The sequence below is a fragment of the Panthera onca genome, chromosome C1, assembly GCF_046562875.1.
Source record: "Panthera onca isolate mPanOnc1 chromosome C1, mPanOnc1 haplotype 2, whole genome shotgun sequence".
Lineage (NCBI taxonomy): Eukaryota > Metazoa > Chordata > Mammalia > Carnivora > Felidae > Panthera > Panthera onca.
In genome coordinates, this window is record NC_138346.1 from 185,090,119 (window position 1) to 185,116,466 (window position 26,348).

General features: G+C 37.3%; 1 protein-coding gene across 2 annotated transcripts in view; it reads left to right on the forward strand.

Moving 5' to 3' along the window:
* PIK3R3 (phosphoinositide-3-kinase regulatory subunit 3) overlaps nt 1-26,348 on the forward strand; it is a 135,433-nt gene that overhangs the window by 90,859 nt on the left and 18,226 nt on the right. For both annotated transcript variants that reach the window (XM_078451971.2, XM_078451972.2), the window contains 2 exons: nt 13,091-13,271; nt 13,726-13,851. In XM_078451971.2, the coding sequence (XP_078308097.1) occupies nt 13,091-13,271; nt 13,726-13,851 (307 nt within the window). The remainder of the gene's footprint in view (nt 1-13,090; nt 13,272-13,725; nt 13,852-26,348) is intronic.

A 26,348-nucleotide genomic window follows, 5' to 3' on the forward strand; every position in this document is an offset into this window, starting at 1 on the left:
TTTGTTACCATATAGTGCAATAATGATTTCAGGAGTAGATTCCAGTGATTCATCCACTATGTATAACACTCAGTGCTCATCCCAATAAGTGTCTTCCTTAATGCCCCTTACCCATTTAGCCCATCCTCCCACCCCACAACCACTCCGGCAACCTTCAGTTTGTTTTTTGTATTTAAAAGTCTCTTATATTTTGTTCCCCTCCTTGTTTTTATATTATTTTTGCTTCCCTCCCTTTATGTTCATTTGTTTTGTATCTTAAATTCCTCATATGAGTGAAGTCATATGATATGTCTTTCTCTGACTAATTTTGCTTAGTATAATACCCTCTAGTTCCATCCATGTGGTTGCAAATGGCAAGATTTCATTCTTTTTGATTGCTGAGTAATACTCCATTGTATATATATACCACATCTTCTTTATCCATTCATCCATCGATGGACATTTGGGCTCTTTCCATACTTTGGCTATTGTCAATAGCTCTGCTATAGACATTGGGGTTGCATGCACCCCTTCGAACAGCACAGCTGTATCCCTTGGATAAATACCTAGTAGTGCAATTGCTGGGTTGTAGGGTACTTCTGTTTTTAGCTTTTTGAGGAACTTCCATACTGTTTTCCAGAGTGGCTGCACCAGTTTGCATTCCCACCAGCAGTGCAAAAGAGATTCTTTTTCTCCACATCCTCGCCAACATCTGTTGTTGCGTGAGTTGTTAATTTTAAGCCATTCTGACTAGTGTGAAGTGGCATCTCATTGTGGTTTTGATTTGTATTTCCCTGATGATGAGTGATGTTGAGCATCTTTTCATGTGTCTGTTAGCCATCTGGATGCCTTCTTTGGAGACGTGTCTATTCATGTCTTTTGCCCATTTCCTCACTGGCTTATTTGTTTTTTGGGTGTTGAGTTTGAGAAGTTCTTTATAGCTTTTGGATACTAACCCTTTATCTGTTATGTCATTTGCAAATAATCTTCTCCCATTCTGTTGGTTGCCTTTTAGTTTTGCTGATTGTGTCCTTTGCTGTGCAGAAGCTATTTATTTTGATGAGGTCCCAGTAGTTCATTTTTGCTTTTGTTTCCCTTGCCTCCCTTGAGTAAGAAGTTGCTGCAGCCAAAGTCAAAGAGGTTTTTGCCTGCTTTCTCCTCTAGGATTTTGATGGTTTCCTGTCTTACGTTTAGGTCTTTCATCCATTTTGGCTTTATTTTATGTATGGTGTAAGAAAGTGGTCCAGGTTCATTTTTCTGCATGTCACTGCTGAAGAGATTGTCTTTATTCCATTGGATATTCTTTTCTGCTTTATCAAAGATTAGTTGGCCATACTTTTGTGGGTCCATTTCTGGGTTCTGTAGTCTGATATGAGTGTCTGTTCTTGTGCCAGTACCATACTGTCTTGATGGTTACAGCTTTGTAGTATAGCTTGAAGTCTGGGATTGTGATGCCTCCTGCTTTGGTCTTCTTCAAAATTACTTTGGCTATTCGGGGTCTTTTCTGGTTCCATACAAATTTTAGGATTGTTTGTTCTAGCTCTGTGAAGAATGCTGGTGTTATTTCGATAGGGATTGCATTGAATATAGATTGCTTTGGGTAGTGTCCACATTTTAACAATATTCTTCCAATCCAGGAGCATGGAGTATTTTTCCATTTTTTTGTGCCTTCAGTTTCATTGATAAGCTTTCTATAGTTTTCAGTGTTTAGATTTTTCATTTCTTTGTTTAGGTTTATTCCTAGGTATTTTATGGGGTTTTTTGCAATTGTAAGTGGGATCGATTCATTGATTTCTCTTTCTGTTGCTTCATTATTTGTGTAAAGGAATGCAACTGATTTCTGTGCATTGATTTTATATCCTGCAACTTTGCTCAATTCATGGATCAGTTCTAGCAGTTTTTTGGTGGAATATTTTGGGTTTTTTCTATAGAGTATCATGTTGTCTACAACCACTTCTCTTTTTAACTCACCTGACTTCTTAGTAGCATTAGTCCTAGGCACTTTTTCCTAGAAACAGTTTATTGTCTTGGCTGTGGTGACATCACACTCTTCTGATTTTCTTCCTAACTCTAGACTAGCCACTCCTTTGCTCAGTATCTAAATTTTAAGTGTTCAAGGCTCAGAGTTGGGTCTCTGTATTCATTCTCCCAAGGTGAGTTTGTCCTATTCCATGGCTTTAACAGGCAGTTATATGGTGGTGATTCATAAACCTCATCTCCAACTCTGACCTCCAGAACTCCACATGCATATATCCCGTTGCCTATTTGACTTTGCCATTTAGATAACTAGGGAACATATTAATTTTAACATGGTCAAAGCAAAATGTTTTATTTCTTTTTATTTCTTTATTTTTTTAAATGTTTGAGAGAGAGAGAGAGAGAACACAAGTGGGGAAGGGGCAGAGAGAGAGGGAGACAGAGAATCCGAAGCAGGCTTCTTGCTGTCAGCACAGAGCCTGATGTGGGACTCAAACCTACGGAACTGTGAGATCATGATCTGTGCTGAAGTCAGATGCTCAACTGACAGAGCCACCCAGGTGTCCCAGAATTTTTTATTTCTAACCCGACTCCTCCTACTCAAACGATTTCTCTTTTAGTCTTTCCTTTTCTTTGTTTCTCTGTTTTGTTTTGTTTTTTTTTTTTTTTTCTTTCAGAAATAGAACCACCATTGGGGCACCTGAGTGGCTTAGTCAGTTAGGCATCCAAGTTCAGTTCAGGTGATGATCTCACAGTCTGTGAGTTCAAGCCCCGTGTTGGGCTCTGTGCTGATAGCTCAAGCCTGGAGGCTGCTTCAGATTTTGTATCTCCCTCTCTCTTTGCCCCTCTTCCACTCATGCTCTGTCTCTCTCTGTCTCTCAAAAATGAATAAATGTTAAAAAAATTAAAAAAAAAAAACAGAAATAGAACCACCATCTCTACAGTACTCAAGTCACAACTCTTTTTCCTCTCTTTTTCCCTAACACATTAGAATCCATCATTAAACAATCCTGCCAACTTTACCCCCAAATCTGTATTTGTAATCTCAACTTTACCTCCAAATCTATATTCATAATCTTGTCACACTTGTCTGCCACTCAACACTAAGCCACCATCATCTTGCTTGATCTTTTACAGTCATTTCATGACAGGCCTCTCAGCATCTTATAATTTCTAGTCTTCCCCACCCTTTTTGACCATTTTCTGCACAGCAACCCGTAGTGATCGTTTTAAGGTATGAGTCTGATTACTCCTTTGCTTAAAATTCTTTTTTTTTATTATTTTTAAAAATATTTTAATTTATTTTTGAATGAGAGAGAGAGAGACAGAGCATGAGTGGGGGAGAAGCAGAGAGAGAGGGAGACACAGAATTCAAAGCAGGCTCCAGGCTCTAAGCTGTCAGCACAGAGCCCGATGTGGGACTCAAACTCACAAACTGTGAGATCATGACTTGAGCTGAAGCTGGATGCTTAACCAACTGAGCCACCCAGGCACCCACTTAAAATTCTTTTTTAAGAGTTTCCCTACTGCACTTAAGGTAAAAGAATTTGGATTTTATTCTAACTTACAAAATTCTATTTGACCTGGTTTTGGTCTACTTTTTTTTTTCTAAGTTTATTTATTTTGAGAGACAGAGCAGAGGAGGGGCAGAGAGAGGGGGAGAGAGAGAATCCCAGGCAGGTTTTGTGCTGTCAGAGCAGAGCCTGATGCTGGGCTCAAACTCACGAACCGTGAGATCATGACCTGAGCTGAAACTAAGAGTTGGACGCTTAATCGACTGAGCCACCCAGGCACCCTGGTCTCAGTCTACTTTTTACACCTCATATCTTGCCCTCTTCTCTCCCTTCCACTACATTCAATCCCACTATCCTTTTTGTACCTCAGATAAGTGAAGCTTATTCCTGTCTCAGGGCCTTTGCAATAGCTGTTCTTTCTGGTCTTCGCATCCTCGGTTCCTTTTTGTCGATCAGATCTCTGCACAGTTGCCACCTGTTAACTCTTAAACTCTCTTAAACTCTCAATCCAAAGTAGCCATCCAAGGATATATATTGCCTCAATTTAATTCTCTATAATCTGCTCCTATATTTTCTTTTCCTCTTCCACCTTGTCTATCTCACCCCATAGAATTTAAGTTCTCTGATAATCATTGTTTAATCATTGTTGCATCTCCAGACTTTAGTGTGTGATAATGGATAGACATTAGACAGTGGATAATAAATACTAACAGATAAATGTCTGATCTGAAAAATGGTTTTAATCCCACACTAAGTTGTTTTATGATGGGTAGATTCCTAAGTGCAGCTAACTAAAGGCAACAATTTTTGCATCTTGGGATGAGGAAAAGAGCCTGCAGAAGTTATATTACTTACCTGAAGTTGCAGCACTGTTTTTAAATTTTTTTTTTCAACGTTTTTATTTATTTTTGGGACAGAGAGAGACAGAGCATGAACAGGGGAGGGGCAGAGAGAGAGGGAGACACAGAATCGGAAACAGGCTCCAGGCTCCGAGCCATCAGCCCAGAGCCCGACGCGGGGCTCGAACTCACGGACCGCGAGATCGTGACCTGGCTGAAGTCGGACGCTTAACCGACTGCGCCACCCAGGCGCCCCTGCAGCACTGTTTAAGAACAAAGGCTGGAAAGGGGTCCCAATGACAGTCTAGTCTAGAACCACCTTGAGAATTCTTATGCTTAGAGACCTGCAGCTGGAAGATTGTTAATACTACTTGGTTCAGCTGGGGTTTCTGCAGATGTAATAATTCTCTGCATAACATTTTTCAGAAAGGGCCACTGAGCTTCCATGTGATCTTTCAGTCAGAGGGAGCTAGCATCTTCCTTTGAGACAGCCCATTTTATTTTGGGGCAGCTTTAAAATTTAGAGGGTTATCTTTGTGGTGGATATTATGGTAGGACCAGGAATGTGGACATGAATAAGAAGATGCGGTTTTACCCTTAAGAGTTCATAATCCCAATGTGTAATGGTGTAGGAGAGACACATATATACTATACTTGAATGCTTTTAATATAACACATAATATAACATTGTGGTGTTATATTTGAGTTCTCCCCATTTACTCCTTCTCCTAACTCCTGGTAACCATTGTTTTAGTTTGTGAATTTAATTTGACTATTCTAGGTACTTCATATAAGTAGAATCATACCAAAAAAAAAAAAAAAAAGGTAGAATCCTACAATATTTATCCTTTTGTGTCTGGCTTATTTTTAAGAATAATAGTTTTAAGGTTCATCCATATTGTAGCATATTCTTCCTTTTTAAGGCATATGTATACTACATTTTGTTTATCCATTGTTCAGTGGACATTGGCAAGAATATTTTATTTAAAATAAATTTATTTATTTATTTATTTATTTATTTATTTATTTATTTATTTATTTTGAGAGAGAGAGGAGGAAGAGAGAGCCAAGTGGGGTAGGGGCAGAGAGACAGAGAATCCCAAGTAGGCCCCACGCTGTTGGTGAACTATAAGATCATAACCTGAGCTGAAATAAAGAGTCAGACGCTTAACTGGCTGAGCCACTCAGGCTCCCCAGCAAGAATATTTTAAAGCTTTCATGTATCTAGCAAAATGTCTGACATGTAGTAGGTACTCAGTGAATATCTGAAAGGAAAAAATAAATGAGAGAAAGGTAAAGGGAAGTTTTCTCAGAGGAAATAATAGTTTAACTGAGCCCTGACAGATTTTGTTAGACAGAAAAGTGATGGTCTTACTGGAGTTTAGTAAAATCCATAGTTCAGTGCTAGTTACTCTGCATAGGATCTGATAATGAGTTAAAAATTTTTGTCTCAAAGAAGCCATAGTGTGTTGAGGGCAATAGGAATAAGAAAACTGCTTTGAATTAAACTAAAATAATAGGAGAAATTCAAAAAATGGGAAAGAAATATCTTGTTGAGAGGATATACAGAGGTGTCCTTCATGGAAGAAATTGCATTGCAGTGTATCTGGAAGAAGGGAATAGATTTGGGCATGTAGAAAGTGGGAGGGGAGGTTGCAGGATTAGGTAGCAATAGGAACAGAGATAAGCTGGTGAGAAACTAGAGTGCCCTGTTCTTGAAAGATGCAGTCCCAATTTGGCCAGAGGATAAAGTCCATAAAGAGGAACCAAGTGGTAGGGGATGGATGGTTGGAAAAGGGTCATGTTGAAGAGGGCTTTGAATTCTAAAATTTGGAGTTTGCATTTATTTCATTTTAATTTTATTTTATTATTTTAGAGAGAGAGTGAGCGGGAAGAAGGGCAGAAGGAGAGAGAAAGAGAATATTAAGCAGGCTCCATACTCAGTGTAGAGCCTGATATGGGGCTTGATCCCATGACCCTGGGATCATGACCTAAGCTGAAATCAAGAGTTGGATGTTCAGCGAATGGACTGAGCCACCCAAGTGCCCCTGCATTTAATATCATAGGTAGGCAGAGGGAACCACTGCATTTTTTTTTTTTTTAGCAATTATGTGATCAGACTATATTTGAATAGAAAGAATAAAAGAGGATAGATACTAGCAAAGAGTTAGGATATTATGAAATGTCAGGGTACCTGGCTGGCTCAGTTGGTAGAGTATGTGACTCTTGATCTCATGGTCGTGAGTTTAAGCCCCACATTGGGTATAGAGCTTACTTAAAAACAAAACAAAAAACCGTAGAATATTATCAATTGAGAGGTAATGGTGATCAAAAATAGAATTTATTCTTTAATCATTTAATATTTATTGAGTGCCCACAATGTTCTAGGTACTATTCTAGGAAAAGGAAACGATGAACATTTCCTATCTATACATGGTCTTCTATATATTTGGAGGTAGAGATAGGAGTAGAGGAGAGGAGACAAACACATAAAAAAGAAATAACTTGGGCGCCTGGGTGGCGCAGTCGGTTAAGCGTCGGACTTCAGCCAGGTCACGATCTCGCGGTCCGTGAGTTCGAGCCCCGCGTCAGGCTCTGGGCTGATGGCTCGGAGCCTGGAGCCTGTTTCCGATTCTGTGTCTCCCTCTCTCTCTGCCCCTCCCCGGTTCATGCTCTGTCTCTCTCTGTCCCAAAAATAAAAAAAAAAAAAAAAAAAAAAAAAAAAAAAAAAAGAAATAACTTCCAGTATATGAAATGCTATATAGGAAATACACAGGGTTATGTGATAGAGAATATAGGGAAAGGGAATTTAAGATAGTTTTGAGAAGGTGGGCCTCTCTGAGGATGTGACCTCTGAAAACTGAAGGATATGTGAGAACCAGCCAGAAAAGTGTTCTAGGAAGAGGGAACAGAAAATGCAAAGACGCTGAATTTTGGAAAGATTTGGTGGATCCAGTGAATACAAAGACTGCTGTGACTGGCTTACAGTGTGAACCATAGAGTGGTAGAAGATAAAGTTGAAAGTGGAAAGGAGACAGATGCACAGAGCCTTGTGAGCCATGGTAAGGAATTTTCTCCCTCCCTCTCTCTCTCTTTCTCTTTCTTTCTTCTTTTCTTTCTTTCTTTCTTTCTTTCTTTCTTTCTTTCTTTCTTTTTCTTTCTTTCTTTCTTTTTCTTTCTTTTCTATCTCCCTCCCTTTCTTTCTTTCTTTCTTTCTTTCTTTCTTCCTTATTTTCTTTCTTTTCTTTCTTTCTCTCTACCTCCCTCACTTCCTTTCTTTCTTTCTTTCTTTCTTTTTTCTTCCTTCCTTCCTTCCTTTCTTCTTTCTTCCTTCCTTCCTTCCTTCCTTCCTTCCTTCCTTCCTTCTTTCCTTCCTTTCTTCTTCCTTCCTTCCTTCCTTCCTTCCTTCCTTTCTTCTTTCTTCCTTCCTTCCTTTTTTCTTTCTTTCTTTCTTTCTTTCTTTCTTTCTTTCTTTCTTCCTTCCTTCCTTCCTTCCTTCCTTCCTTCCTTCCTTCCTTCCTTCCTTTGTGGGAGTAGGGGAGGAGCAGAGAGAGAGAGAAGCCCAAGCAGGCTCCATGCTGTCAGCACAGAGCCCAACACAAGGCTCAGGCCCATCAACTGTGAGATCATGACCTGAAACCAACAGTCAGATGCTTAACCAACTGAGCCACCCAGGCACCCCTAATTTTATTTCTAAGTGAAAAAAAAAAACACAACAGCAACCAAAAAATCAAACCCAAGAATGGTTTTTTAAGCAGGGGAATGATATGATGGAAAGATGGAATACACTATTAGCTGGGATAGTGGCTCTAGGAAAGGAGTTGAGGAATCAAAGTAAGAGGCAATATGGAGCTAAGAGCCAAGGGATTTAATAATAGAGTAGGTATGAGGTTGGGGTGGAGTAGTTAAAGATGATTCATTTGAGCCTGTTGGGCTTAGAATGAATGTGCCATTTATAGAAATAGGCAAGTCAGAAGCAGTTGTTTTATAGAGAACAGGGGAAAGATGTTGGTTTTTAGCTGCTCCAGAACTTCCAGAAAAAGTGTATCTAGAGTAGAGCTAGAAATGTAGGTTTAATGCTTAGAGGAGAGCATAGAACTAGAAAAAGATTCAGGTACCATCTCCATAGAATAAATGGGATTTTAAGGAAAGAATATATATAGGGAAGAAAAGGTAGAGGCTGAAGGCAAGTATTTTTAGAGACTGTGTTTACCAACAGGAAGGAGCTGAGGAAGAACAGTCTAAGAAGTTGAGGCAAAAGTGTAATGGGGCACCTGGGTAGCTCAGTTGGCTAACTGTCCAATTCTTGATCTCAGCTCAGGTCATGATCTCACAGTTCATGAGTTCAAGTCCTGCATTGGGCACTATGATGACAGTACAGAGCCTGGTTGGGATTCTGTCTCTTCCTCTGTCTGCCCCTCTCCTGCTCACTCTCTCTCTCTCTCTCAAAATAAGTAAATAAAAATTTAAAAAACTGTAATGTCGTATAAGTAATGGGAGGACAAAATATTAAATGGGTAGGGAGAGAAAGTAGGGAGAGTAGAAATCTTAAGCCATTGCAAAGAATCTAAGCCTGGGGTGGAGGGAGGAGGCAGGCAGAGTCTGAATTTAATAAAAGTTGGTGACTCTCAAATGAGAGTGAAATCAGACTGTAAAGGGTAGGTGATAAGGAAATAAATAGAAGTTTTCCAATTTAGTAAACCATCGTAAATAGAATTCATTGTAGAAAATCTGGATAGTTAAATCTTTAGGAATTTGCTATATGCCAGGCATTAGGCCAGGTGGTAGAATACAAGAAGGGATAGCATAATTCTTCTGTATAAGAAGGGTATAGTGAGGGAGAGAGACATATAATTAAAAATTGACCATTATTTAGTTCCTTCATGTCCTCACTTTCTTCCCTCTCTGCTTAGAGTCCATGGTCTATTATTAAAATTAGCCTTATGAATATATCCTCAATAAACTTGCTCTTTTTTCCCCTCCGTTGTAGTTCCCTAACTGTATTCCTACACTTGTTAAATTCAACTCTTTATCTATTCCTTGCCTATACCTAAGTAGCTGAATGTGAAGAAAAATACACTATGCTCACTGGCTTCACTTAAAATTCATGACTATTAATCTTACATGGGCGTTTAGTACTGCTTAGCTGAATTTCTGCATCTCTGCAATCTGTTTGCTCTCTCACTTTCCTAGATGACAATTTTTCTCTCTCTCTCTTTTTTTTTTTTTTTTTTTTTTTTGAGAGAGAGAGAGGGCAAAAGTGAGAGAGGGAGAGGGAGAGAAAAAAGGGGCATACCTGAAGCGGAGCTCACCCAAAGTGGAGCTCAAGCTCACCCAGAGTGGGGCTCGTGCTCACCCAAAGCAGGGCTCGAACTCATGAACCGTGAAATCATGACCTGAGCCGAAGTCCGATTCTTAACCGACTGAGCCACTCAGGTGCCCCCCAAGATGACAATTTCACATATTCTTTCTTTTTTTTTTTCTTTGAACAACTCATTTTCCCCTTTCTACCTAAGGAAATTGCTTCCTGTTTCACTGGTAACATTGAAGTTGTCGGAAGATACCTAACTCCCCATTGGTCCTGTTGCCACAGCTATCAACATATTTGCATCTGAATGTGAATACCCTTTCTCCTGTTCCAGTGGATGACTGTTCAAGTTTTGTCCAAGATCCATCTCACTACTTGTGGGCCAAATCCCTCTATTCTTCTCAAGGACATACATTAGGAATTATCTTGTCGGTCCTCTTGGTGATCATCAGTTTTTATCTCTCTACTGAGCCATTCTCATCAGCATATAAATATGTGATACTATCTCCCATTTAAGAATAATAAAGAAGGAAAATTCCCTTGACCGTATCCCTTTCCAAATACTTCCCTATTTCTCTGCTCCCTGTTTACAGCAGTACTCCTCAAGACAGTTGTCTGTTGGCATTTCTTTTCCTTCTTATTTCATTCTCTTTAGTCCATTCTAGTCAGGCTTTCACCTTAGCATCCCATTGAAACCATTTTGTCCAGATCACTTAATGATCCCTTCTTTATCAAAACCTGTGATCATTTATCTGGTTGATCATTTTCTCTGGGTTGAAATGCTTTCTTAAAAATGTACCATGCTGGGGCGCCTGAGTAGCTCAGTCTGTTAAGGTCTGACTTTTGGTTTTGGCTTGCTCATGATCTTGTTTATGGACAGTGTGGGGTCTGCTTGAGATTCTCTCTCTCTCTCTCTCTCTCTCTCTGCCCCTCCCCCACTCACCCTGTCTCTTTCAAAATAATATATATGATATATATATCATATATATATCATGTGATATATATCACATATATATGATATATATCATATATCATATGATATATATCATATATATATGATATATATATCACATGATATATATTATATATATATATATCATGTTCTTAGTTCTCCTTTTACTTTATTAATTGCTCTCTCTTGGTTTCTTTTGCTGGTTCTTCCTCATCTTCCTAACTGCTAACCATTGGTGAACCCCAGGACTTAGACCTTGGACCTCTTCTCTTATTTGACTGTACTCATTTCAAATAACATCTGTAGACTGACAGCTCTTGATTCTATAACTCTAGCCCAGACCTTTCTCCTGAACTTTAGATTCTTCAAATAGGTTGCTGGATTGTCTACTCTTGTACATTCATTAGGCATCTCAATCTTAACATGTCTAAAAGCAAAATATTTTTCCCCTTTAAACATGTTCTTTTTATACAGCCTTCTTCATTTTGATAAATAACAATTCCATTCTTCTAATTGCTTAAGATAAAAAACTTGAAATCATCCTTATGTTGTTTCTCTCTCTTCTACCCATCTATGTCTATGCCATCAGCATGTCTGGTAGGCTCTCTCTTCAAAATATATTCCGAGTCCCACCATTTCTCACTATATTTTCTTTGTTCAGGATGGATGCCGTCTCTCTTGCCTAGATTATTTTAATAGTCTCCCAACTGATCTTTCTACTTCTACACCTGCTCATTTTGAATGGTTTCTTCTCACTCCAGCAGCTAGAGTGAGCCTTTTAAAATACATGAGAGATGGTATCATTCGGCTCAGAATCCTCTTGTGTTTTCCCATCTTATTCAGTAAAAGTCAGTACCCTTAAGATGGCTTACAGGTTGTTACATGATATGAGCTCCTTTTACATCTCTTACTTCTCTCCTACTAGTATTCTCCCTTTTGCTCATTCAGCCCCAGTGTCATTGGCCTCCTTGCTGTTCCTTGAACATGCCAAACATGCTTCTACCTCGGGGGCTCTGCACTTGCTGTTCCCTCTGCTTGGACCCTTATATACCTGCTGTGCTAGTTCCCTCACTTCATTTAGGACTCTGCTTAAATGTCACCTGAATAGAGCGGTTTTCTTTGTGCAATATATATAAAAAAGAAATCCCTGCACCCCCAGAACTATCTCTTGCCTTTACTCTGCTTTATTTTTTTCCGTAGGACGTATTACCATTTGATATATCTAGCTGTTTGTTGTTATATTCTATCTTAATGAGAAATTCTTCATCTTCTTTATAAACTTAAAGATAGAAATACGTTCCTCATGCTCCTAAATTGGAAGTCTGGCTTGTTCATCATTATATGCACTGTACCTTGTACAGTTCCTGGCATATAGCAGATATTCAAAATTTTTGAACAAATGAGTGCCTTTTTTACTTTTCTCTAGAGAGACCAGGTTGTATTTATTGTGAATATATGTGTGGGTGTACACACCTGTAGTAACTACATAAGATTAGGTGGTCCTTCCGATACGTATTTTGTAGGAATAGTTCTTCATCCATCTAAATCTTGACTTTCTATAAGCATTATTAAATCAATCCATAGATTGAACCTATTGTGTTTGACCTTTCATTTGTCAATGAGGCATTGACAAATCCCAGTGTCTCTTTTATCATGTGTAAGAGCATGGCAGAAAGAGATGTAGAGACATATTTTCCCCCCATTAAGTCCGCATGTATTATAAGAAGAGTTGAGTGGGAATGGTGCAGTGTTTTGCTTGATAGAATGAATCAACCTGCTGTGGTTTGATTATACTGTGTGGGACTTGGAAAACACTGCCATTTTAAGCTTTGGTTATATATTATCTTTAAGGAAACATTGGATATGACTCAGTAAACAAAAGTGGTCTAAACTATTTAAGAGTCAAATTACCCCATTCTAATATAAACGATTCTTCAAAAGCTATACCTTATAAAACAGTTGAATGACAATTGAATCATTTACTTATTGTGATGGTTTAAATAAATAGTCACTTCCAAGAATTATAAGCAAATATAAAAGACAAAATAATGCAAGGTACTAGATTAAATTACTCAGTTATAAATCATTCAAGGAGCTTAATTATGTTTGGGCATTCACAATAAAACCTTGAATGTGTTGGTGATTTCTGTGTGACAAATGTTTATCATCCCCCTTCATACAGAAATTGCTTCTGCTTCCCTTCAAAGACACACAATCACATATCTTTAGGTCCTAAAGAGATTATCTCTGTTCTTCCTGAAAAAATATTAATCGAATTTAAATTTAAAAATTCATTCAGAAAATAAACAAAAGATATAATTTACTTTTGTTTTAGTTATTTCTCTGGTCAGGTATATTGACCTTTAGTAACCAAGATATTTTATAGACAAAAGAAATAGTTGTTAAAATGATAAGATATTGTATGTACTTTTACACACATAATTATATGGAAATATATATGAAAATAGTACTTTGATAGAATTTTTGGAAAAAAAATCTACAGTTGTTGTTTTGTTCACAGGAAGGGAGGCAATAATAAGTTAATAAAGATCTATCATCGAGATGGTAAATACGGCTTTTCTGATCCTCTGACATTTAATTCTGTGGTGGAGCTCATTAACCACTATCATCATGAATCTCTTGCTCAGTACAATCCCAAACTTGATGTGAAGCTCATGTACCCAGTGTCCAGATACCAACAGGTATGATTAGTTCTTGATAGTTATTCAACAAGTCATTTTTAACATCATTTCATTTTAATTTACCAGGCTTATCAGTTTAAAAAAAGAAAAAAAAAAAAAAGAAATGTAGTCATTTTAAATTTCCTACTTAATATGTAAGGTATTTTTGGAACTTATTCTGTGGCTACTATTCCTTAATAGCTGGTTGCATGTATTTACTAACTTTATATAAAAATACTTCTGTTTGTTTCCTATTTATACTTCATTTCTTAATTTTTAAAATATTAACTATTTTGATATAATCTAAAGGCTGATAATAGTGTTAACAAAAGAATTTAGTGCTTTTGGATGCTTGATATTAATACAGTGACTTAAACTTATAGTAGAAATGCAATTTAAAAATAAATAGGTGTGGAAAAATTCATGTGTCAGAATTCTTAACATTCTTTATTTCTTTTTTTTTTTAACTGTATAGGATCAATTGGTAAAAGAAGATAACATTGATGCAGTAGGTAAAAAACTCCAAGAGTACCACTCTCAGTATCAGGAAAAGAGTAAGGAGTATGACAGGCTATATGAGGAATATACCAGAACATCACAGGTTAGTATATTTTTGTTGGTTAGCCCAGCAAGTATGCAATGTTATAGTTACATTAGATTTTCTGTAATTCACCTGACAATCTTTAGCTGTTTTAATATCTTACACAACCTTTTTGAGACTTTGGAGTGATACAAATTCTTCTCTCATTTGTAAATCACTTTCTTATTGGTTAAGGGCATAATTTTTTTTCAGTTAGTATTAACTAGGATAAGGTTTGACTGCAGGTGATAAAAAATAACAAAATAGCAAAGGCTTCAGATAGAAATTCATTTTTCTGTCATGTATAGGCAGTGCCAAGGATATTATGTCAACTCCACAGTCATTAGGGGTTAGGGTTCTTCTGTTTTGATGCTTTGCTATCTGTAGAAGTTGGCTTACTCCAGTATCAGTCATCACAACAATATTCTAGCAAACAAGAAGGAAGAATAGAAACAGAAAGCACTTTCCTGTTTTTAAGGCTACTTCCTAGAAGAAGTACACACTGCTTCTACTTTCATCCTACTGGCAAGGCAGCTGCAGGTCACAACGCTGTAGTGGAGGTGAAGAAAGCTAGTTATTTGGTCAGGTGTGCCCGACTAACATTTGAGAGTTTTCTGAGGAAGAAGGAACTAATGTAATTATGAGACCACTGGTAGTCTTTTTTTTGTTTGTTTGTTTATTTTATTTATTTTTAAAATTTATTTTGAGAGAGAGCGAGAGAGAAAATGCCATGAGCTGGGAAGGGGTAGAGAGAGAATCCTCTATCACTGCAGAGCCTGACTCGGGGCTCGAACTCCCAAACCATGAGATCATGACTTGAGCCGAAATCAAGAATCAGATGCCCAAGCAACTGAGCTACCCAGACGCCCAAGACCACTACTAGTCTTAACCACACAGTTTCTGGATCATAAAGCTTAATAATATTTCTTTTATCTTATATATGTGATAGAACAAAATTCTGAAGAGTAATCTAGTTCTTTTCCTAGATCTGTTTTTTCCTAGTTCTTTTCCTAGAAATGTTTTTGATTTTTTTTAGTTACATTTGGATTGGCTTAATTTGCCCTAAGTTATTATATAATATATAAAAGGTGCTAGGAATTTTTATGAAGGTGCAAGTCTTCAGGGGAGTTTATCCATTGCAGTATTTGGGTCATTGGTGGCCTAAGAAAATATATCTAACTGGGTTTCTTATGCACATTCTTTTGAAACACAGGTTATTTGAACGTCAAATAACTTACAGAAGCTTTAGTCTATGTTGATTAGTCCATGTTATGGTGGCATTAGTCCATTCTACTAAATTCATAGTGAATCCTCAGTGCAGTAATAACTTGCCTAAGTCCTTTATCGAACATAACAGTAAGTGGGTTTTTTCTAGTGTTTGTTTTCTATTGTGTTATTATTACTGCTCTTTATTATTTCCTTTTTATTTTTATTTTTGCTTTCAATTTAATTTGCTCTTCTTTTACTAGCTTGAGGTGAATTTTGTTCACTGGCTTTAAAACTTTTTTTTTTTTACAGTTATTTATTCATTCATTCATTTATTTATTTTGAGAGAGGGAGAGAGCACGAGTGAGTGAGGGACAGAGAGGCAGAGAGAGTACGGAGCCCCGAAGTGGGGCTCAAGTTCCCCCAAAGCAGGGCTGCCGCTCACCTGAAGTGGGTGAACCGCGAGATCATGACCTGAGCCGAGGTCGGATGCTTAACTGACTGAGCCATCCAGGTGCCCCCAAAACTTTATTTTCTAATATAAGCACTTAAAGCTATAAATTTCCTTCTAAGCATTGCTATAGGTACATCCTACAAATTTTGTTATACTGTTATTTTCCTTATTCAGTTTTAAATATTTTCTAATTTCCCTTGTGATTTCTTCTTTGGCCATATGTTCTTCAATTTCTAAATATTTGAGGCTTCTCTAGATATATTACTTCTAGTATATCTTCTAATTCATTGTAGTCAGTGAACATATTCATTAAGGTTATGGTGTTTTGAAATTTATTGACTTACGACCTAGTTAATCTGCCTTATCTTAGTAAACTTGTGCACTGACAAAGACTAGTAAAGTTGTTGGGATAGTGCCCTTGTAGTTGTTGGTGTAGTCCTCTCCAAGTATCAGTTTGGTCAAGGTGATTCATAGTGTCATTCAGATATTCCATATCTTTACTGAATTTTCTTTTTTGCCTGTACTTTCAGTTAATTAGAAGGAATCTTAAAGTCTCTACTTACAATTGTAGGTTTGTCTATTTATCTTTTTAGTTTTGTTAGCTTTTGCTTTATGTGTATTGAAATTCTATTAAGTGCTTACGTATTTATAGTAAATTTTTTCCTTTATCAATATGAAATGTTCCTCTTTATATCTGGTAATCCTCCTGGTCTTAAAGTCTACTTTTTCTAATATATCCCCATCAGCTTTCATATACTTGTTATTTTCAGGATATATCTCTTTCTGTCCTTTTATTTTCCATCTGTTTGTGTCTATATTATAGTTAAAGTGCATCTCTTATAGATAATAATATATAGTTGGGTATGGCTTTGTAAAAAATCCAGCCTGACAATTTCTGCCTTTTAATTGGAGTGTGTAATCCATTTGTATGTCTTATAATTATTGGTATGGTTGGGTTTATGTTTACTTTTTTGCTATTTGTTTTCTATTTGCTTTATCTGTTTTTTGTTCCTCAACAACTCTTTCACGGTTGTCTTTTGGGTCAAACATTTTTTTTTTTTAATGTCTATTTTTGAGAGAGAGCATGAGCAGGGGAGGGGCAGAGAGAGACACACACACACACAGAATCTGAAGCAGACTCCAGGCTCTGAGCTGTCAGCACAGAGCCTGATGCGGGGCTCGAACCCACAAACTGTGAGATCATGACCTGAGCCGAAGTTGGACACTTAATTGACTGAGTCACCCAGGCACCCCTGGGTCAAACATTTTTTAGTATTCCATTTTGATTCCTCATCTGGCTTTTTTGCTATGACTGTCTTTTTTTTTTTCCCCCATAGGAAGTTGTTCTAAGGATTACAGCATGCATTCTTAATCATAGTTATTTAACTTCATATCGTGTCATGTAGCATATAAATATAATAACCCTGTTTTATATCATTCTGTTTTTATCTCTTATTGTTATCATATATTTTATATTTACCTATGTTACCCCCCATAATTCATTCTTGTTATATTTGTCTATTCTAAGTACCTTATATAAATGAAATCATATAATAATTGTTCTTTGGCTTACTTCACTAATTACAATGTTTTCAAGGAAAATACATGTTGTAGCATATATCAAAATGTCACTTTTTATGGCTGAATGATATTGCATTTGAAGGGAAATATGGCATTTTGTTTATCCATTCATCTGTTGATGGCATTGGGTCATTTTCCAGTTTCCAGCCATTGTGAATAATCCTGCTTATGAACCTGCTGTGCAAATAACTGTTCAAGTCTCTGCTTTCATTTCTTTTGGATATATACCTAGGAGTGGAATTGCTGGATCATATGGTACTATGTTTAACCTTTTAAGAAACTGACAAACTGTTTTCCACGCTGGCAAAACTATTTTACATTCCTATCATTAATGCATGAAGATTCCAGTTTTTCCACATTCTGAGACTTGTTACTATTTTTTTTTATCTTTAATTTTTTATAGCCACCCTAGTAGTCATGAAGTAATATTGTTTTTGTTATTGTTGAGTTTTAGGAGTTTTTTTTTTTTTAAAGGAATTTCTTTTTTTTTTTTATGTTTATTTATTTTGAGAGAGAATGTGAGTGGGGGAGGGGCACAGAGAGAGGGAGACAGAGAGAATCCCAAGCAGGTTCCACGCTAAGTGCAAAGCCGGATGTGAGACTCAAACTCGTGAACCATGAGATCATGACCTGAGCCGAAACCAAGAGTCAGCTGCTTAACCGACTGAACCACCGAGGCACCCCCCTTGGAGCTTTTTTTTTAAATCCCTTATCAGATCTATGATTATCAGATATTTTCCCCATTTTGTAGGTTGTTTTGCTTTTTTAATATCATCCTTTGATGTGCAAATGTTCTTAATTTTGATTAAGTCCAATTTTTTTCTTTTGTTGCCTATGCTTTTGTTATCATATTCATGAAGTTGTTGCCAAATCCAATGTCATATTTTCTCCAGTGTCTACTTCTAAGAGTTTATTGTTTTTACTCTTAAATTTAGGTCTTTGATCCATTTTGAGTTAACTTTTATATGTGATGTGAGTTAAGGTCCCAGCTTTATTGTTGTACATGTGAAAATACATTTTCCCTGCACTGTGGTCCCAACACCATTTCTCCATTGAATGGTCTTGCGATATTTACTGAATTGAGACATAGATCATAGGTGTGAGGGTTTATTTTTGGGCTTCCTATTGCACTCTCTTGGTCTGCATGTCTATCCTTATGTCGTTACCATATTCAAAATATGTTAAACTATTAACATAGCTTCTTAATAAGCTTTGAAATCAGCAGGTGTGAATCTTCCAACTTCGTTCTTTTTCAAGATTGTTTTGGCTATTCTAGGTCCCTTTCAATTCCATATGAATTTGAGGTTGAGTTTTTCTGTTTCTAAAAAAAATGCAGTTGGGATTTTGATAGAGATTGCATTGAATCTGTATATTATTTTGGGTAAGTATTGTTATCTTAACAATATTAAGTCTTCCAATCCATGAACAAGGAGATGTCTTTCCATTTATGTAGGTCTTCTTTAATTTCTTTCAGTATTGTTTTATAGTTTTCAGTGTATGAGTTTCTTACCTCCTTGGTTAAATTTATTCCTAAATATTTTATTCTTTTTGATGCTGTTGTTGATGGGATTATATCCTTACTTTCCCTGCTAGTATATAGAATACAGAATATTCTATACACAGTTGCTAGTGTATAGAATACAGTTGATTTTGTGTGTTGATTTTGTATTCTGCAACTTTGCTAAATTTATTAGCTCTAACAGTTTTTGATGGATTCTTTAGGATTTTGTACCTATAAGATAATGTCATTTGAGATAATTTTACTTCTTCCTCTCCAATATGAATGTCCTGTATTTTTTTTTTAATTTTTTAATGTTTATTTATTTGTGAGAGAGAGAGTGAGCGAGCGACAGAGTGTGAGTGGGGGAGGGGAAGAGAGAGAGGGAGACACAGAATTCGAAGCAGGCTCCAGGCTCTGAGCTGTCAGCACAGAGCCCGACGCAGGGCCTGAACCCACAAACCATGAGATCATGACCCGAGCCGAAGTCAGACACTCAACTGACTGAGCCACCCAGATGCCCCATGAATGTCCCATATTTCTTTTCATTGCCTAATTGCTTTGGCTAGAAATTTAAGTACTTTGTTAAATAAAAGTGGAGAAAGTGGATGGATATCCTTGTCTCGTTCATGACTTAGGAGAAAGTTAGCCCATTTCACCATTGAGTATGATGTTAAGCTTGTGTTTTTTATATATAGCTGTATTAGTTTCCTAGGTCTGTTGTAACAAAGTACAACACACAAGAGGTACCTGGGTGGCTCAGTCGGTTGAGCATCTAACTTCAGCTCAGGTCATGATCTCGTGGTTCGTGGGTTTGAGCACCGCGTTGGGCTCTGTGCTGACAGCTCAGAGCCTAGAGCCTGCTTTGGATTCTGTCTCCCTCTCTCTCTGCCCCTCCCCCACTCACTCTGTGTCTCCCAAGGATGAATAAACATTAAAAGAATTTTTTTTTAAAAAACCCAAAAAACGAAAACAAAGTACAACAAACTGGGTGTCCTAAAACAACAGAAATTTATTGTTTCACTGTTCTAGGGACTCCAAGTCCAAAATCAAGGTGTTGGTAGGGCCCTCTCTTTCTGGAGGCTCTGGGGAAGACCATTCCTTGTTTTTCTTAGCTTCTGTTGGTTGCTGGCAGTCCTTGGCATTCTTTGGGTTGGACATACCACTTCTGTTTATGCCTTCATTATCAGTAGCATTCTCCCTCTGTGTCTCTGCTTTCTTTTTTATAAGGATACTAACCAGTCATTGGATTAGGGCCCATCCACTTCCAGTATCACCTCATCATAATTCACTAAAGACTCTCTTTCCTAGTAAGATCACATTCCAAGGTCCTGAGGATTAGGACTGATCATATCTTATGTGGGAACACAATTCAATCTATAACAATGGCCTTTATGTGATGAAGAAGTTTCCTTTTATTTCTAGTTTATGGTTTTTATCATGCAAGGATGTTGGATTTTGTCAGATGTTTTGTCTGCATCAATTAAGATGATCGTGGTTTGTTTTTTTTTCCTTCAGCCTATTAATGTTGTGTATTGACTGATTTTCATATGTTGAACCACCCTTGCATTCCTGGGATAAATTCCATGTGGTAATCGTATACAGTTAAAGTCCTTTCAATACACTGCTAAATTTAGTTGACTAGTATTTTGTTGAGGATTTTTGCATCTGTATTCAAAAGGCATGTTGTTCTGTAGTTTTCTTGCAGTCTCTTGATTTAGCTTCAGGATCAGAGTAATGATGGCCTTGTGAATGAGTTAGCAAGTGTTCCTTCCTCCTTCTAGTTTTTGGGAAGGGTTGGTGTTAATTCTTCTTTAAATGTTTGGTAAACTTCACTAGTGAAGCTATCTGATCCTGGGCTTTCCTTTGTTGGGAAGTTTTTGTTTACTGCTTCAATTTTCTTATTGATTATTGGTCTATTTAGATTTTCTTTTTGAGTCAGTTTTGGTAGTTGTGTGTTTCTAGGAATTTGTCCATTTCATCTAGGTTATCCAGTCTATTGGCATAAATTTTATGCAGCATTCTCTTAACAATTTTTATTTCTGTAAAGTGGGTAGTATGGCCCCCTTTAAACTTAACAATGTAGTAATTTGAGTCTTTTTTTCCCCTTAATCTAACTAAAGGTTTGTCAATTTTGGTGATCTTGTTAAAGAACCACTTTTTAGTTTTGTCGATTTTCTCTATTTTTCTATTTTCTATTTCATTTACCTTTTTAATCTTTATTATTTCCTTCTGCTAGCTTTGGGTTTAGTTTGCTCTTCTTTTTCTAGTTGAAGGATAGTACTGCTTGAATATAGACTTCTTGGTTGACAGTTTTTTTTCTTTTAAGATTTCTATGCCATCCCACCGCCTTCTGGCCTCCATGGTTTCTGACAGGAAAACAGCTATTAATTTTATTGAAGATCTTTGTACATGACACATTTCTTCTCTCTTGCTTCTTTCAAGATTCTCTTTTGACAATTTGACTATAATGTGAAATACATGTTTCTTATATCTTTGTCTATAGTTTATAGTTATCTGTGGAAGGTGTAGTCAGCAGGGAGCTATTCTAGTATAACCGTAACTCACGGTTTCCTGTTTGACCCTAGTATTTATATTATTGATTTTTCCAGCCTCATAGCCACTGATCTTATTTCCAGGGTAGTGTCCATGGTGGGCAGTGTTAAGGTAGATACTGCAACTGGATCTTCAGGGTATTAGGGGATACTACCCTATGAGGATTACAGATTAGGAATGAGCTATAGTACTGACTGGGAAAAGGTATGGGATTACAGCCAGAAATGCTGTAATGGTCTATTTTCCTATATGAGAAGTTTACTTCCATTTTATTTTCAGGTTGAATTTTATTAGTTAGTTATTCAGAATGATCTTAATACTTTTTCTTTCTTCATGATACTTGAGCTATATCTCTGGTGTGCCTGTGTGTGTATGCTTTTTTTACCTTGCTAATTTCATTTTCTCTCTGTATTCCTTTAGCTTTTCCAGATGAATTATCTGTGATGAGGCCAGTGTTTGGGGTAGAATGGGGAAAAAGTTACTGAAGCCTCTTTAGATTGAATCAACATAAGTGGGCAACATTAGGGGATGGTGAAATGATCATACATATAATAGAACATTATACAACTATTAAAATAGGTTTTCAGAAATTATTTTAACTTTGATTTTTAAAAAGTACAAAGGTTATATAAATATGTATGCTAAATTCAATATAGATTATTGCTGAATTATTAAATTCAGTATAAATTATTGCTGAATTATTATTATGAATTATTGCATACAGAATAAAAGTCCTGATTTCTTGGAGTCAACTGCTGCTAACTATGTGCTTTTTAGGAATTCCTAATGACCTGAGAAATGCTTATGATATAGTTGCAGGCAAAGGAAACAGCATGTAGAAGTGTGTGAACAGTGATTTCAGCTGTGGGTGTACTCACTAATCTGAAGGAAAACTTTATAAAAATATGCTGGAATGTTTGGGGTGATAGAATTAACAGGATTTGGGAAAACTACAGTTAAAAACAGAAAGGAGGAAATAATAGAAATAATATACACATTAATAACAATAATATATATAACAAAAATGACCTTTTTTAAAAAAACAAAATGATATGCAGTTATTCTATTACCATCAAAAAAATGAGGTAAGGTCTATATTTACGGATTCTGAGTGATTTCTAAGATACATTAAGTAAAAAAAGCAAGGTAGGAAAAAAATGTATGTGGTATACTATCATTTATTGTTAAAATATATCATGACTAATGTATTCAGTAAATGTTTTTGGATGTATAGTCCCCCCACCCCACCTTTTTTTTTTTTTTTCCTGATTCCCTGTTTCCATTTCTTTCTATCCTTTTGTCATTCATTCATTCACTCTCTCTCTCTCTCTCTCTCTCTCTCTCTCTCTCTCTCAAATATAGTTGGGGTTGCCATTATCTCCATCTTATAGATGGGAACTTAAAGCATAGAAAGACTCTCTTAAGGGACATAACCAGTTTTTAACATTACCAAGATTAGATTATAAATCTCCTAAATTCAAACTCAGTTCCTTTGTAGCATCTAGGCATGATACTGTGCTTGACTCTAGAAGCACAGAGGGAGAGATGAGACTCTGTTCTACACAAGGTTGAAGTACTCTGACAGCATTTGTCAAACACAATGTACATTAGCCAAAAAGGCATGTTTTGATCCCTTTTCTCTCCATCAAACAAAACATTGATGGATGACTATATTTGTGTATGTATATTTATTTAAAGGGCAACATATAACACTGTTTAATCTCACAAAGAATATTGAGTGAAGGAATACATATACGTATTCTATGGGTCTATTCATAGAAGGTACAAAACAAGGTAAACGTTAACTTTTTGATTTTGGTTGGGAACATAAAGTGGTAAAATCATAAAGAATAACAAGGAAATGATCCTCATAAAGGGCAGGATAGTGTTATTACCAAGGTGGGGGAAGTAGAGTGGGCAGAGACAGGGAGTTATGATCCAGAAAGGATACATAAGGAATTTCTGGGGTTGCTGGTAGTGAATGTTCATTTTATAATAATTTGTTAAGCTCTGCATTTTTTTTATGCACTTACATTATCTCATACTAAAAAATTGGTAAACATTGAAAACACATGGCTGTATGCAAAAACAATACGATTATTTCTGTAGATAAGAGGTGGAACAGAAAACCATAATAAAAATTATAAATGGAATTTGCAGATCTGGAAATAAGCAGAGACAACTGAGAACGGAGAGTTTGACCTCCCTGGTGGTTCCTTCTTGGTCATCTTTGCTGATTTCTCATCTTTGACCTTGGGCCTTTTCTTTTTTCTGGTTATTTATTCACTGTCTGGTGATCTCAAACAGCCTCATGGCTTTACATATGATCTATATGCTGGTAACTCCCAAATTTATGTCTCTGCTTCTTCTAACTTCTCTTAATTGTAGACTCATATATATCCAATTGCCTTTCCAACAGCTCCATTTGGATGTTTAATAGATATCTCTCAGACTTAACATGTCAAACTGAATTCATGAACAAAGTTGAACTCAGGGCTGTTCTATCCTTTGCCTTACCTGTCGGAGTTGAGAGAAGTCATGTCCTCTCTTAGGTAAAAAGCCTTGAAGCCATCCCAGACTCTTTCTTGTACACCTTCCATCAAATCCAGTAAGAATTTCTGTTGACTTTACCTTTAGCATATAGCCAGAATGCAACCCCTTCTCCTCACATCCACTGCTGATACCTTGATCTAAGTCACTATCATTTCTTACTTTGATTTACCCCAGAAACCTCCTAACTGATCTTCTTGCCCTTATCCATGCTTCACTCTCCCTGATCAATTCTCAACAGAGCAGCTAGGAGATGCAGGTGTGCCCTGCATTTTGCAAGTTCTCATTACACCACTTGGCTTTTATGAAAGACCTACATTAGTACTTGTTTTCACTAACTGAAATAAATCTGAAGAGTTCTGCTTTTACAAAAAAAGGCAAAAAGTGACAATAGCATTCAGAGTTTGTTTTGCATCAAGCTGTTACAAAGGCAGTGTGCACCCCAAGCAGTGGGAATGGTGCTGCCAAGTTGCCTCCCCGGGAACTACACTCAGCATCTCAGCATCAAGCCGCTGTAGCTTTGAACTGTGTCTGTGAGCATCTGTGCTTCTCTCCATTTACTTTGTGCACCTGTTAGTAAGATGTATCCTAAGGTATTCGGAAAAAAAAAGCCCAAGAGAAGTTATTTTTGAGTTTGGGAACACTGCAAAAATTTTTTCCATGTAAATTAATGTTAATTGTTTCTTTGCTTTATGCCATTTTGGCTTGTGAAAGGTTTCATAGGAACTCTATGTAGGGGAAACCTATACTTGTAAAACCTAGGTAGGATCACAGTACTCCTTTAACACCTGTCTGTGGTTCCACGGTTTACACATAGGAAAGCCAGAGTGCTTTCTACAGTGCCCAGCATAATCTGTGCTCCTCTTCCTCTCTGGCCTCATTACTTCTCTCTTCTTCTCCAACCATGCTATCCTCTTTGGTGTTCTTCGAATATACTAGACCTGCTTCCTACCTTTGAGTGTTTTACTGGCCACTTCCTTGCCTGAAACACTCCCCCACTGCACCGCCTGCCCAGATAGTCAGCTGGCTAACCCCCTCCCCTCCTTCAAGTCTTTGCTCAAAGGTTGTCATCTCAACAAGGTGTGCACATGAGCTGGGGAACAGCAGAGAAAGAGGGAGAGAATCTCAAGCAGGTGCCATACTGTCAGCTCAGAGCCCGATGTGGGGCTTGATCTTACCAACTGTGAGGATCATGACCTGAGCTGAAATGAAGAGTCAGATGCTTCAGTGACTGAGTCACCCAGGTGCCCCTAGAACTGCATTTCCGCTTTCTTGTCATGACTGGAGGAAGCAAAGAAGGCTCCACGTGTTGTCCGCATGCTCAGTAATACTGGGGATTTAACCACAGAGTATGAGTTCTGAGCAGCTGGTGTGAGACTGCATTCTGGACTTGGAATCCTTGGTTGGGGAGCTGGGTATGGGAGTAGATGGAGGAAACTGCAAAAACCACTAAGTTGAAGCTAGGAGAGGGCTAAATCTGGGTGTGCGAGAACTGAGAGAAAGACGTAAGATGGCTGAGCAGAGAAGAGCCATGAGGTTTAAGGCTTTGGGAGGTGGAGGAAGAGGAAGATCCAGTGATTATTAGCAGTACAGGAGATGTGCTGGGACAGTGAGGATAGTGAGTGTTAAAGGGAATTTAAAGAATTGATCTCCTCTGTTTATAAATGTTTTAATATTTATAAGTGTTATAGACTGCCTAAGGTTTCTTGAAACCTTAGATAAAATTTGGATTGCTTTGTTGGAAGTGAATTCTTCCCAGAGAATGGGAAGAGATGGTGTATCCTGAGTCATAGTTGGCACAGGATGAGAATAGATTGCATGTGGGGATATTTGACATCTGGATTACATGTAATTAGGAGGAATTGATAGGATTTAGGGATGGATTGGGATAGGGGACAGGAATTGGGCAATGAGATCATTGATAACCTTGGAAAGACAGTCTCTGTGGAATGGTAGGTACAGAAGCCGGAAAAGAGTGAGTTGGAGCGAGAATGAGAGATGAGGAAAGAGAGACAGCCTATATAGATAGTTTGTTCAAGGAACTTAATTGACTGGAAGAGAATTTAGGGTTAAGGGATTATTTTTTCAAAGTGGTGTTACTAGAACCTGTTTGTATGCTGATGAGAAGGAACCATAAGAAGGGCTGGAGAGGAGAAAGCAGAGAAGGGGTGTAGATATAGGTAGATTTACAGTTTTTTTGTGGTAGGTATTGTGACATTGTTTATGGGGCAGCTGCTGCTTCGGCAATGCTATAAATACTTTTCCCTTTGCTGCTTTACCTACCAACACAAACACCAGTTATAGTAAAGTCTAAATTATTAGTGTCTTCTTTAAGGATATAGGGCCAGGGCTTCATAGGTAATTTTTGATCTTGCAAGGGAGCCAAGACCCTCCACTGTAATTTAAGAGTTGCAGAATTTGTAGCTAGATATTTAGATATGGGCATTCCAATAAGTTTACAGCACTATTTGAGATATGTATAACTTCAAGCACATGGAACATCATAAGGTTCTTGTAGCCTCCATGAAGCCTCTGTAAAGAAGTAATTCACCCTGATTTGATTGTCTCTGCCATGACATGGAACAAAACCTTATCAGAGTTCGGAAATCTGTTTCACCTGTGTGTTCTGAAACCTGGAGGGCAGACTTCATGTTTTATTAATCTCTTTACCAC